We start from the raw sequence: 12,817 nt of genomic DNA on the forward strand, positions 1-12,817 counted from the left end.
AAGAGGTCGTGGATGGCGGTAAGCTTGTTGCACACCGATCGGGCGTTCAGCAGTGCACATGAAAACGGGGGGGAGATTTTAGGGAGCAGGGGGACAGATACTAAGTTGCGGGGGTTGCGGCGGGACGTGGAGGCGGGAGGGGGTTGTGCGGTTGAGGGAGGTGGTGGAGGGCCAGGATTGGGGGAGATGTCCCCCGCGGTTATGAGGAGAAGGGTGAGAAAGGTGGCATGGGAGCGGGATGTGCAGGAGCGTGAGAAACTACTAGTGGAGGTGTTCGGGTCAGTGGGAGAGTGGAGTAATAGGAGGAGGTGGTGGGTGCCGTAGAGGGGTGAAGGAAGCAGTGAGGACACAATATACAAATGTTTGGGAGGAGCAGAGGGATATAGTGAATGGATTTTGGGAACGGAGGAGAGGAAAATGAGAAGGAGGAGTGGAAGAGGCATTTTGGGGAGGTGAAGAGAGCAATAGTAGGGAGATGATAGCAGTGAGGGGGAGATGTACAAGTTTTGGGGTGGAGCAGAGGGGTAAAGAAAAGAGATTTGGGAACAGAGGATAGTAATATGAAGAGGAGAAGAGGGGGCATATTATATAAAGGTACACAGAGTGGGTCTCAGGCATGAAGAGATGTTTCCCAGGATGTTTGCTTGCAGTCTGTCCAGCGTGCAGTAGAGCTTCTTGCTGTTGATGTGTCTTCCTGCTGCTTAAGTTCAACTGCTGTGTTTAACTGCTTCGCACTCGTTCTAAGCCGCACTCAATCTGAAGCAGCACCCCCATCAGAGACTGTGCCCCCCATCAGAGATCTCCCCCATGAGCTGATCTAAATTTATAGGGAGATGCTCAAATGAGCATTTAACTCCACCCCAATTAGAAGCTGATAAGGATCACATGAATAGTGGGGGATGTTTTTCAGGAAACAGACACAATCATAAAACGGGTGCAGCTGGAGGTGAGGACTGGTCAACATATACACAAATATAAATACACCATTTGTTCTGAATATAACAGGAGTCAATGCGTTTTTGAGTTAAGAGTGGAGGTAGGAGAAAGGTGCATTTACCTGTGAAAGTAGAGAAGGCATAATTAGATTACTGTAGGTGTAGGTATTGCTGTTGCTGTAGGTGTAGCTGAAGGTGGCCTGAGTGCCCAATGTCCTCTAGTGGGCCCTGTGCTCATTGTCCGGCACCATAGAGCTCGATTGACATTTGCCATTAAGCACCAGAATTGGCAGGTTTGTCACTGACGCTCTGTGCTTTTCACAGATGACAGCAGGTTCAACCTGAGCACATGTGACAGATGTGAAAGTGTCTGGAGGAGCTGTGGAGAACATTTTGCTGCCTGTAACATCTTTCAGCATGACCATTTTGGTGGCGGGTCAGTGATGGTCTGGGGAGGCATATCCATGTAGGGATGCACAGACCTCTATAGGCTAGACAATGGCACCCTGACTGCCATTAGGTATCGGGATGAAATCCTTGGACCCAATGTCAGACCCTACGCTGGTGCAGTGGGTCCTGGGTTCTTCCTGGTGCACGACAATGCCTGGCCTCATGTGTTGAGAGTATGCAGGCAGTTCCTGGAGGATGAAGGAATTGATACCATTGAATGGCCCAATGCTCACCTGACCTAAATCCAATAGAACACCTCTGGGATATCATATTTCGGTCCATCCAACGACGCCAGGTTGCACCTCAGACTGTCCAGGAGCTCATTGATGCCCTGGTCCAGATCTAGGAGGAAATACCCCAGGACACCATCTGTCGTCTCATTAGGAGCATGTCCCTACATTGTCAGGCATGCATACAAGCATGTGGGGGCCATACAAACTACTGAGTACCATTTTGAGTTGCTGCAATGAAATTTCAGCAAAATGGAGTAGGCTGCTGCATCATTTTTTACTTTGATTTTCGGGTGTCTTTGAATTCAGTCCTCTGTAGGGTGATAATTTTCATTTCCATCAAACGATGGGGGCATCCTTACATTCCTAACACATTACCTTGTCTATATCAGTATAGATATCCAGCATGATATTTTTCCCCATTGCGATCTGATGTGTTTTCAAAGTGTAATTTTTTTGAGCAGTGTAGCTTCTAATGTAGATAAACATCCAACTTTCATACAACTGTATCAAGGCTGATAGCTCCCATAAGAAAACTAAGCACAAATATTTTTGATGTTGAGAAATTGGGGAAACTGCAGTATCCTTTTGTGTTATTTTTTATTTGTCTTTACTTTCTTATTTAGGTTAGTGCTGCAGCATAAAAGAGATTGGATTTTTTTGGGATTTTTAGAAGGTTTCCACTTTGTCTGATGTGTTTTAATGTAATGTTGATCTCCAGACAGATATAAAATACAAAAATAATTGCAGCTCTATATTCATAAACACACAATTAATGAAAGCAGTGTAATTACCTGATTTTAATTTGATATCAGCTTCTTGTAATCCCTTGTACTACAGAGCTCAGCTTCAGTTTGATTGAATAATGAAACTAATATTATACAAAGTAACACACCTTTTTTATCAACTGTTTTACAGGTTCTATTGCACCAGCAGGAACTGGTATGTTTTTTCAGAAAATATTATAGAGAACAAACATAATAAACATATTTACCAAAGATATAGCAGCTGATGAGCAAAACAAATAATGATTTACAGGTCCTGTAATTTATCCTGCTGCTTTTCCTGATATTTTTCAACCTTAGTGGTTGTAAGTATGTTCATGAAGGTATTTTATTATTCCTTTTACAATTCAGCAAGATTTACATAATAAGCAGAGAGACCAGTAAAATAAAATTAGTAGACTTTGGTGTTGCAATCGTGTGACCCTCCGGAAGGCAAGGTGCAATCAAGGCCTAAATAGGAAATGTGTTCTTTTGCTCACCTGCAGGAGAGGAATATGTGATTGTACTCAATGGGCAAACCTGCTCCTCCATATAATTAATTACAGAGTACTCTGTGACAGGGGCGGACTGACCATTTGGAAACTCGGGCACTGCCTGAGGGCACGTGGTCAGTAGGGGGCCCCATGAGATGCCCCTGGTATCTTTTTCATAGGCTTTTTTGAATTTGGGCAAGGACACAGGGGCCTCATGATCCCCTATTGCCCGGGGGCCCCATGAGTTGTCAGTCCGCCCCTGCTCTGTGAAAATGATGGCAGTGGTCTGTGTGAAGGACGCAAGATCGCTGCCACCAATATGTGACGATCCCATGATCGCTGTCACCAATATGTGACGAACGCGGCGTCAGACCCCTGACCTTCTCACCAAACTCGTGACCAAAGGACTAGCCAATCTAGTGCGTAACAATGCCACACCCAGCTGCACCCTGCACAATGATTTTCCAGCTAATTAGACCACAATCTATGTACCGGCAGCCTGAATGCGATTGTTACTGGGTCAGGTTAATTACGCAATTAACCCTTCACACTGCCACCACCGCCTTTTTGTACAGAGAAAGAGGAAACTTGGCGATATCAGCTAAAACACTATAATGGTTGATAATCATCTGTATATCACGGTCACCGCAGGCTGGTTATACAGAGGGTTAAACAAACACAGTAGCGCTCTTTTTAGAGGCAGGAATTCGTAAATTGCAATTAAGAGCTATAGAAACAGTTCAACACTTTCAGAAGGAAAGATTTATTACTAAAATGTCAAAAAGGGTGCAATAAAAATATTTACAGAAAAAGATGTAACCAATATATATATAAATATACAGAGAACAACAGCACAGCAAAGAGATAACAGAGAGAGGTTAAAGGGTTAAAGTACTTGCCAAAGTCCTGGGTTAGCAAATCAAGTTTCAGAGCGAAAGGCCATGGGTCTCCCCAGGTGGTACTGATGTTAAAATGGGAGACTTCTTCAACTTAGCTCTCTTAGGCCTGACAGCCCATTTTGTAGTCCCCCAGCAGGGGGTGTCTCTAAAGCCAAGGACCAATGCCTCATTTAGGGAGGGATGGTCTGGGCGGATACCTCAACTAGAGCCAAAATCTCTCATAACTCATATTTTGGCTCATAACTTTCCATATGCAAAAGTGACACTCCACCCGCGGGTAGATTATTATGCAGACACGTCTGAGGATTGATTAGATATGAATTATGAAATTCTACACTGAATGGTTCACGAGATTTACTTTTCTGCTTTCCTCTGTATTCCAACCACGGAGAGTGACCTAGCAAAATGTTCGTCTCCTCTTGGCCAATCTGACGATATGCCTGGCTTTTATGTAAGTCTCTCATATTCCAAGATATGAGACATAGGGGAAAAATGGATTTTTAAAAAGGATATCTGGTTCAATGTCTTTTGAACTCCTGGGAAGGCTGCGTTATCTTTTTATGAGGTGTTAAATTGCACAGGTTCTTTGGACAGCTAGGCCCCAGCTCCCTTGGGGATTTTATAGCACGTAGCCCCCTGCTGGGCTCTGGCCTCCTGTGACACTTCCAACACACATATGTCCCTGTGAATTGACAGAGAGGGAAGGGGGAGAATGAGGGGGAAATATGTTTGTCAGGATAGTTAATCCCTTTGCCAAGATGGAGGTTGAAGCCAAAATGGTTGAACCGCGTCCATCTCTGGGTGTACGCCTGCCACTGTCTGAATTAAAACTTCCTCTATACATTGACTGAGCACTATGACCGATATATCTGATTCAATGTCCAGATTTAATTTTTTAAAACAAAACTGCAGGTAGTTTACAATGTCAGGGCTGGATTGGTAATTAAAGCTGAGTTCTGGCCCCTGCCACCTCCCCCAAAAAAATTAAAGGCCAGCAGCCACAAATATTGTGGCTGCTGGCTTTTAGTAGTAGGGCACTTACCTGTCCATGCATCCTGCGGTGTCCTCACTCTGACCCGATTCTTCAATCGGGTGTCGGGTGCTGGCGCTGCCATCTTGACTGAGGGAAACTGGCAGGGAAGCCTCGAATTCCTATTGCACATGCGCAATGCGCGATGAACGCTGCGCTTTATAAAAGGACTGCAGTCCTCTGGGACCTTTGTTAGTGTCCCAAAGGGCTGTGACTGGTGCCAAACTTCCGGCTCAGTTCGCCATGGTAAAACCAGGTACCTGTTCCTTCCTCCTTCCACCCAAAAGGTGACAAATGGGTGGAACTCTGATTTAAAACCATCTCTGAAAACTCTAACAACTAGAACAACTAACCATACTAAAAAAGGAAAAGAAAAAGGAAGTACAAATGGACTTTAAGGACACAGAAACTATATATACATATTGATAAGATCACTTATACTTTATTTTGACAGTGCGTCACAAAAAACATCAGTTAAAAAATCATTGTACAGTTTCCCCGCAGACAATGTCTCACAGCCCACCATATTGTAAGGAGCAAAGCCTGTGATAAAGCTATTTTTCCAGCGGCTGATTGTCTCTCGCCCTCCATAGGATCTTTCTGGAGGTTACAGTATGCTTTATCACTGGCTTTGCTCCTTACAGTATGGTGGGCTGTGGGACATTGTCTGCGGGGACATTGTACAATGATTTTTTAACTGAATGATGTTTTTTTGTGACACACTCTCAAAATAAAGTATACATGATTTTACCAATATGTGTATATACAGTAGATTCTGTGCCCTTAAAGTCCATTTGTACTTCCTTTTTCTTTTTCTTTTTTGGCTAAATCAGGAAGTGGCACTAGTGTATAATCATTTTGGGAGTGACCTAACACCCGAGGGTACTCCAACTTCTCCTTTTTACTAACTAACCATACTAGGCATGGAAAAGTGATTTCTGGCAGAACCAAAAACGTTATATATTGCAGCTTACCAATCATGAGATGTTGTGGCTGCATTCGTTTTTCTTTTATAGGCTTTTTTCTCTTTGTTTTTACCTGGAGATCTGGCCAGTAACACACCTGCTGTATTACAGTGCCCCCACTCTGGATGACGGAGAACATGGGGCAACTTTGGACAGCAGTATTGTCAGTCTGGAGGGAGGGGAGTGTTAGGTGTACTAGCAGATTTAAAATGTAATTACATTAACAAATTGAAGCCAAACTCCTTTTGGTTTTACATAAATAAATAAAAGCTGATCATTGTAAACACCCCTGTCTGTGGTAAATGGTTTGTCTCATCCCTGTAACTGTTACATCTGCAAAAGAGCTTGTTATTTTGCAAAACAACAGACTTACTGGCTGGATCTCAAGATGAAAAGAGAAGAAAGAAAGCCTGAAAAAGAAATCTAATACAACCATCACATGTAAAAATTATTAAACTGCAATATAGTAACGTTTGCTCTTAGGTTTAATACTGCTGTAACTCCCTCTATAGCACATCTAGCTCCAATTTCTGCACTGTCAGGATGAATAACATATCTGTTTTGTTACCTTTTTTTGGGTTGTATTCGATATGTGCAAAGAGAGATCACACAAATACTTTTATATATAACATTTATTAAAAGTAATGACAGATACCTAATATTGGAAAATATAACAAGAATACTTAAAGCGGAGCTCCACCCAAAAGGGGAAGTTCTGCTTTACGCCTTTGTCCCCCGCTCTCCATTAAGGATTGACACCTTTGGGGAGCGAGGGGGAGGCGGTACCCAAATATGACAGGTACCTGCTCCCACTTCCGCTGCGATCGCCTAGGCGATCGGAAGCGGAAGTTGGCCTTCCCCCTCCCTCACATGTGACAGGTCCCAGAAGACTACAGGGCTATTCTCAAAGTGCAGCGCTACTCGAGCATGCGCAGGGGGCACCCGGCTGTGCAGCCACAAGCTGTCAAAGCTGGGTGCCCACACTAAAGATGCCAGCGCCAGGGAGAGAAGACCGCCGGTGAAACCATCGGGGGTGAGGACACCTCTGAACCAAGAGACAGGTAAGTGTCTGTATTTTAAATGTCAGCAGCTACAGTTTTTCTCCTGGCCCTTCCCTCCTGTAACTCATGTAAACATTTGTGAGACCAACATTAATAAGGAAATATGTCATTTGCAATTTCCCAATCAGTATCAAAGCCAAATAGTAGAGCAAGACTTGACTAGACAGCCCACAGAGACCATTGACTGCTCCCAGTCCAGCTTTTGTTAGAATGCAGGAATTGGTGGATTGCCAGTGGAGGCAAAGTTTGAAGCCATAAATATTCTATTCATAACAAAATCAACAGGACTATACAGTACATAATTATATTAGCTTGACAAATCTGTCATTCATTTTATCTCTGCCATTTTTTTTATATTTTATATAGTCACTTAACCTACTATTATATCTTTTGTATATGTACTTAATGGTGATTTTTTTTTGGGTGGGGGAGGTACAGCTTTGATTGCATAACTTACCTAAAATGAAGTGTATCCCACATGCTACTGACTGCTCTTTACTGTAGAAATCCTTTCTTCAGTGAAGCTGTTTCTCTTTAAAGTGCTGTACTTGATGGGGTAATTACCTCGAGTCTGACAGAAATCTACCTTCTCCGAAATGTACCCCAGGTTTCTTTTTTTTTAATGGATCTCTCTTACATTTCTTCATCTATGTATTGATGTGTCTATTGGCTTTCTTCCAGTTAAGGCACATTTAATGAGTGAATGGTATTAAATAATTTACATAGTTCTAATTATATCTGACGCCTCCCAACTTTTAAAGATGACAAAGAGAAACACCTATAAGCACAAACCCATGCCATGCCATGCCATGCCATGAGTTATACACATTAAATAATTATTATGCCAAAAAAGTCTAGAGGAACTCACACATGATTTTTTTCACCAATACATTTCATTATAATAGCTTAAAAAAGAGAACTGCAATCATTTAGATGTTAGATGGAGGATTTAGTGTTGTATGAGAGTTTTTGTAGTTATATAATACATTTTTTACAGCAATATAAGACCAGAAAGCAGGGCAATGGTTGGAGAGAGGGACAGAAGGTTTTGGTACCTAGAGAGGGACAGTTCGGAGCTTTGATGTACTAAATGTGAAACATGTTGTAAAATATGATGACATTTTTATGGTATTACTGATATTTAGAAAAAATAATTTTTTTTTGATTGAAGTATCTTCTTGGTGTGCTTATCATATAGTCTATGAACACTGCATAATACTGTGGTAAATATTGTATTCCCTACTTGTGTGCATGTCTATACCTGTTTTTTAAAATAAAAATATATGCATAGCCAATGTTTATATTTTAGTTTTTAATATAGTATAGAAGTGTTAGAACCCCTGTCAGTTTATATTTTGCTGCCTGTGTCCCATTTGGAGAGATTTCCCTACAATTCCTGCTCTGAAGACACTTCAGTAAGTAAGAAAAAATCTCTGTAAAGTGAGGGGATTTTCCCCTTTGGACACTTGTCATGTGAACAGATGTACCTTTTCGCCAATTTCCCTCACCTTTTGTTCTGGTGAATTTCTGTCTCATTGAAAATGGACAATCTAGCGGGGACAAACACAAAAATAAAAACCTGACAGGGGTTGCAACCCTTCCAACTCTATACATAAGTTGTATAGTGTAGAGGGAATATCTAGCTGCTCCAGTATTAAACATTTTAATGGGCATTCTTAAAATGTTAAGCTTTCAAGTCAGCTGTCCTCATCCAACGTTGGTACCGGCGTTATGTGGCCCAGTTAGAAGTCAGAAGGAGATGTACATGGAGTATCTTCCAATCCATAGAATACACTGGAGAGCAAGACCAAATCAAGGTAATATAGAAAGATCTGAACTGTTCAGTGGTATGCTAAAAATCAACACTATTAGTTAAAGCATATGAAAACCACCCACAAAATGTAATATATTAAAGCATGTGTAAATCCTCCCCCATAAAAAAGAAATTTAAAATTTTGCAGGCCACCAAGCCCTAAATGGTGGCTGCAATCTAATTCTTTCTTAAGCTTTTCCCCTTATTTTGTACCTGGTGATCCTGCTGGATACACATTTCCTTCCTTGGAACATCAGCATTATTAATCTGGGAAGATGGTAGTGTTAGATGATCTAGCAAAATTTGATGGACTTGACTAACAAATTAAAGCTGACCTCCAGCTAACACTTTATAAGCCATTACAGCAACTTTTTTTCCCCTTTTGGGATAAAGGTTTTACATAAATATACAAAACCTGATCATTGTAAGCACCCCTGTCAGTGGGATATGGTTTGTCTCACCCCTCCAACTGCAACTTTTCTTGGACAGCTTTTTCTGGTAAAGGAAGTTAAAAAATAACAGACTGTACTGGATCACCAGGTGAAAATAAAAGGAAATGAAAGGTTTAAAGAAACTTAGACATTGGCAATCAAATAATCCAACCTGCTTGGATTCATCTGCCAACAATGTCAGCTGATCTTAGAAGAACCTCTCACTATTTCATGCTGCATCAACTTTACTGGGTCACAAAAACAAATTGCTACACTAGGTTTTCTGAAATGAAAAAAAAAAAATTCATCCAGCAAGGAAAAACTCTTTTGGGAATTAGGTATACTTAAAGAGAACCAGTCACAACTGCAACTGGAATCTTAATATTCAGTCTTTAAATAAAACTACAGTATATACATATATTTCTCTGTTTCACACAGTGACTTCTTCACTTAACCCAACTTCTGAGTGCGCAGTTTGTAAGTGTTATACATGTAACACTACCCCCTTAGAAGTTATTTTCAGGCTCCTAGTCGTTCTGGACCCCTTTCTGAAAGCCCAATCCCTGCTGATACCACAGGATTGTGTTGACCAGAGTAAATTACCACCAAAAAGTAGACTCAAACACAAATTAGAGTAAACTGATATGATGTTTATATTAAACTTCCATGCAAGTTTGGTTAGACAGTACAAAATGGTACTGGTACATGGAATGGCAAGTATTACGCTTATTATTATTATTATTATTACGAGTTTATATAGTGCCAAAGGGTTTGCCCAGCGCTGTACAATAGAGGGGGGGACAATACATGGCACAGTACAACAACAACAAACAACGTACGAGGGGTAAGAGGGCCCTACTCTTTCGAGCTTACAATCTAGGTGGAAGGGAGTAAAGGTACAGTAGGAAGTGGCTGAGGGGAATGAGGGGTGGGAGGAAAGAGGGAGAATGGCCGTTAGGTGAGGGTGGGGTAGGCTTCCCTGAAGAGATGGGTTTTGAGGGAGCGCCTGAATGTGAAGAGGGAAGGCGACAGTCTGATGGATTGGGGCAGTGAGTTCCAGAGGATGGGGAGGACCTGGAGAAGTCCTGCAGTCGTGCATGGGAGGAGGAGACCAGGGAGCAGGATAGAAGGAGGTCCTGTGAGGAGCAAAGGGTACGGGTAGGGCGGTACTTGGGGATCAGGTTGGTGAGGTAGTCAGGGGCAGTGTTGTGAACGGCTTTGTAGGTCAGGGTTAGGAGTTTAAATTTGATGCGTTGGGCAATCGGGAGCCAGTGGAGGGAGAGGCAGAGGGGGGTGGCAGAGGTGGAGCGGGTGGTGAGGTGGATGAGTCTAGCCGCTGAGTTCAGGATGGTCTGGAGCGGGGAGAGCCTGCACTTGGGTAGGCCGGTGAGAAGAGAATTACAGTAGTCAAGGCGTGAGATGATGAGGGAGTGTACTAGAAGTTTGGTGGTGTCAAGGGTGAGGAAGGTACGTATCTTGGCAATGTTGCGAAGATGGAGCCTGCATGTGTTTGTGAGTGATTTGACATGCGGTTGGAAGGAGAGGTTCGAGTCAAGAATGACGCCAAGGACTTTGGCTTGCGGGGCGGGAGTGATAGTGGAGTTGTTGGTGATGATGGATAGGATGGGGGGGGGGTGTTGGCAGGGGGAAAGACGAGGAGCTCGGTTTTGGCTTAGCAACTCTAAACGAAGAAACAAGACATACAGCAGAATCTCAATCAGTGTTAGCAGATCTACTTTTCAGAAGTTAACCCCATACCTTCAACCTGAGGTTTTGTCAACCCCAGTGAGCAATGAAATTAGCCATAGTAGGCCTAGCTTACTTTGGGCCCTCAGAGGGCCTAGCAAGGCTTAAATCTGAGATAGAAAGAGCTCTTTGACCAGGGAAGTCAATATCCCTTGAAATGCAGTAAGAATTCTTCTGCACGCTCGCTGGGGCCCAGTTGGTGCATAAGTAGGAAGTGATGTAGATGACAGTTACTTACAGGATTAATACAAGAAGAGGAAGAAGAAAGGACAAGTTCTCTTCCCTTAAGTGACATGTGACTTGGGCGTTGTCCCCCCTATTATGCACTTAGAAAAAAAGGGCAGCTTTAGGCAAATAATGTGTCAAATCTGGCAGTAGGGCTTGTTGGCAAAGGGAAACTCCCCTCTGGGCTGCAGTAACCAATAGTGGTAGATGATCCTTTAAGAGGGTAGGTCAATGGTTAAGGGAACACTGCTGTGTTCTGACCTGATGTGTCCTGACCTGCAAAAGGTGTGCACTGCAGTCAGCTCTGATAATTGGACTTTGTTGCAAATGTGTTCAACAGTAGTGGCTGTGGGAACTAGGCTGCAACATGTGTTAACTGAATGCAATATCAGCAATTGTGTGCAGGAAAAGTAGCAGATATGAGGAGAATGTCAGTGTTCTCTTGTTTACCTGGTGTATTGGACTCTCCCACCCAATCGATGGCTTCCAGCAGGTCCTGGCTGTCTCTCTTTGTCAGCAGGTGGAGGCCCCCACAGGTTCTCCAGCCTTACTTACAGACTTTCATCCAGTCACCATGCTCCAGGTCACCTGCTGGCAGACTGTCTTGCTGAACAGGATGGCAAGGCTAGCGGTCAGCAAACTCCTCCTTGCTTCTCTCTAGCTCTGTGGCCTGGCCAGGTTCTCCGCCAGTCAGCACAACTCTCTCTCTCTCTCTCTCTCTCTCTCTCTCTCTCTCTCTCTCTCTGCTTCTGCTCTCCAGCTCTCTCCCCTCTCACTTCCTGTCCAGTCTCCCAGGCTTCTGTATATATATATATATACATACCCACAAGACAGCTCTTCTGGGAAAGTAGTCCCCTAATACACTGCTCCCCAGCAAAGTCCTGTGATCCAGCATACAACGTCCACTGGGCTGCTCTACAGAGTATGAGTGCCACTGAATTGCAAGATACTGCCATCTTGTGTTGGTTTTAACATCCTGCAGCTGACATTACAGCAGGGTGTTACATACACTTTTGTAAAATTGTATAACATCAGGTGAACTTTGATCCCTTGGTAAATTTCCTGAAGCTGAAGTGTCACAAAGAGATGAACTAAATACAGCTAAATAAGAAGACACATTTAGAGCATTATAATCAAGCCTGCACAATTATAGTAGTTTGAGGCCAAATATTCAGATTCTTGCATAATCCTGGTTGTGACTTGTTTCCTTTAAGGGCATCAGCTAAGGCCTACTCCACTTTTAAAAGACCTACTCCACTTTCAAAACCAATGTGATAATAAAATATCCTAAATCAAACACAAATATGATGCCTATATGCATATTTATTTACTTTCATATGCCTAAATTTTATGTAGCACCACTAAAAGTATATTTTTTGCTGTAGCCCAGATACAGTATTTGTTATAGCGGACTATATATACCTCTCAAATAAGCTGTGTTGTCTAGGAAGATGACATGTTAAGGTGAACATGTCTGCTCACCTTATTATTATCATTGTTTACTTAGCAATAAGCTTTATTAATGCCTTGATGACCCAGATTTCCAGGTATGATTCATTCAAGAGACTTTAATCTTGTCAACACACTTCTGAGCTCAGCCAAAGCTGGCCATGCACTGATTGAAAATTGGTGGTTTAGCATGATCTAGCCAAATTTCATTCGGTGAGTGGCTGGCCATGCCCTCTCAACAGTAGTTGATAGTTTGAACAACTTCTGTTGAAGGGACATGTTGAAATTTTTTTCTTGATCACCCACAGCTGCAGTTCCCAATGTC

General features: G+C 42.7%; 1 protein-coding gene across 1 annotated transcript in view; it reads left to right on the forward strand.

Moving 5' to 3' along the window:
• Positions 1 to 12,817, forward strand: part of PPEF2 (protein phosphatase with EF-hand domain 2) — a 70,300-nt gene that overhangs the window by 19,258 nt on the left and 38,225 nt on the right. The window contains exons 4-5 of the mRNA XM_089652308.1: positions 2,534 to 2,557; positions 8,518 to 8,645. Of these exons, the coding sequence (XP_089508434.1) occupies positions 2,534 to 2,557; positions 8,518 to 8,645 (152 nt within the window). The remainder of the gene's footprint in view (positions 1 to 2,533; positions 2,558 to 8,517; positions 8,646 to 12,817) is intronic.

The sequence above is a fragment of the Staurois parvus genome, unplaced genomic scaffold (assembly GCF_062004578.1).
Source record: "Staurois parvus isolate SC_StPar_1 unplaced genomic scaffold, SC_StPar_1.0 ptg000679l, whole genome shotgun sequence".
In the NCBI taxonomy this organism is placed as follows: domain Eukaryota; kingdom Metazoa; phylum Chordata; class Amphibia; order Anura; family Ranidae; genus Staurois; species Staurois parvus.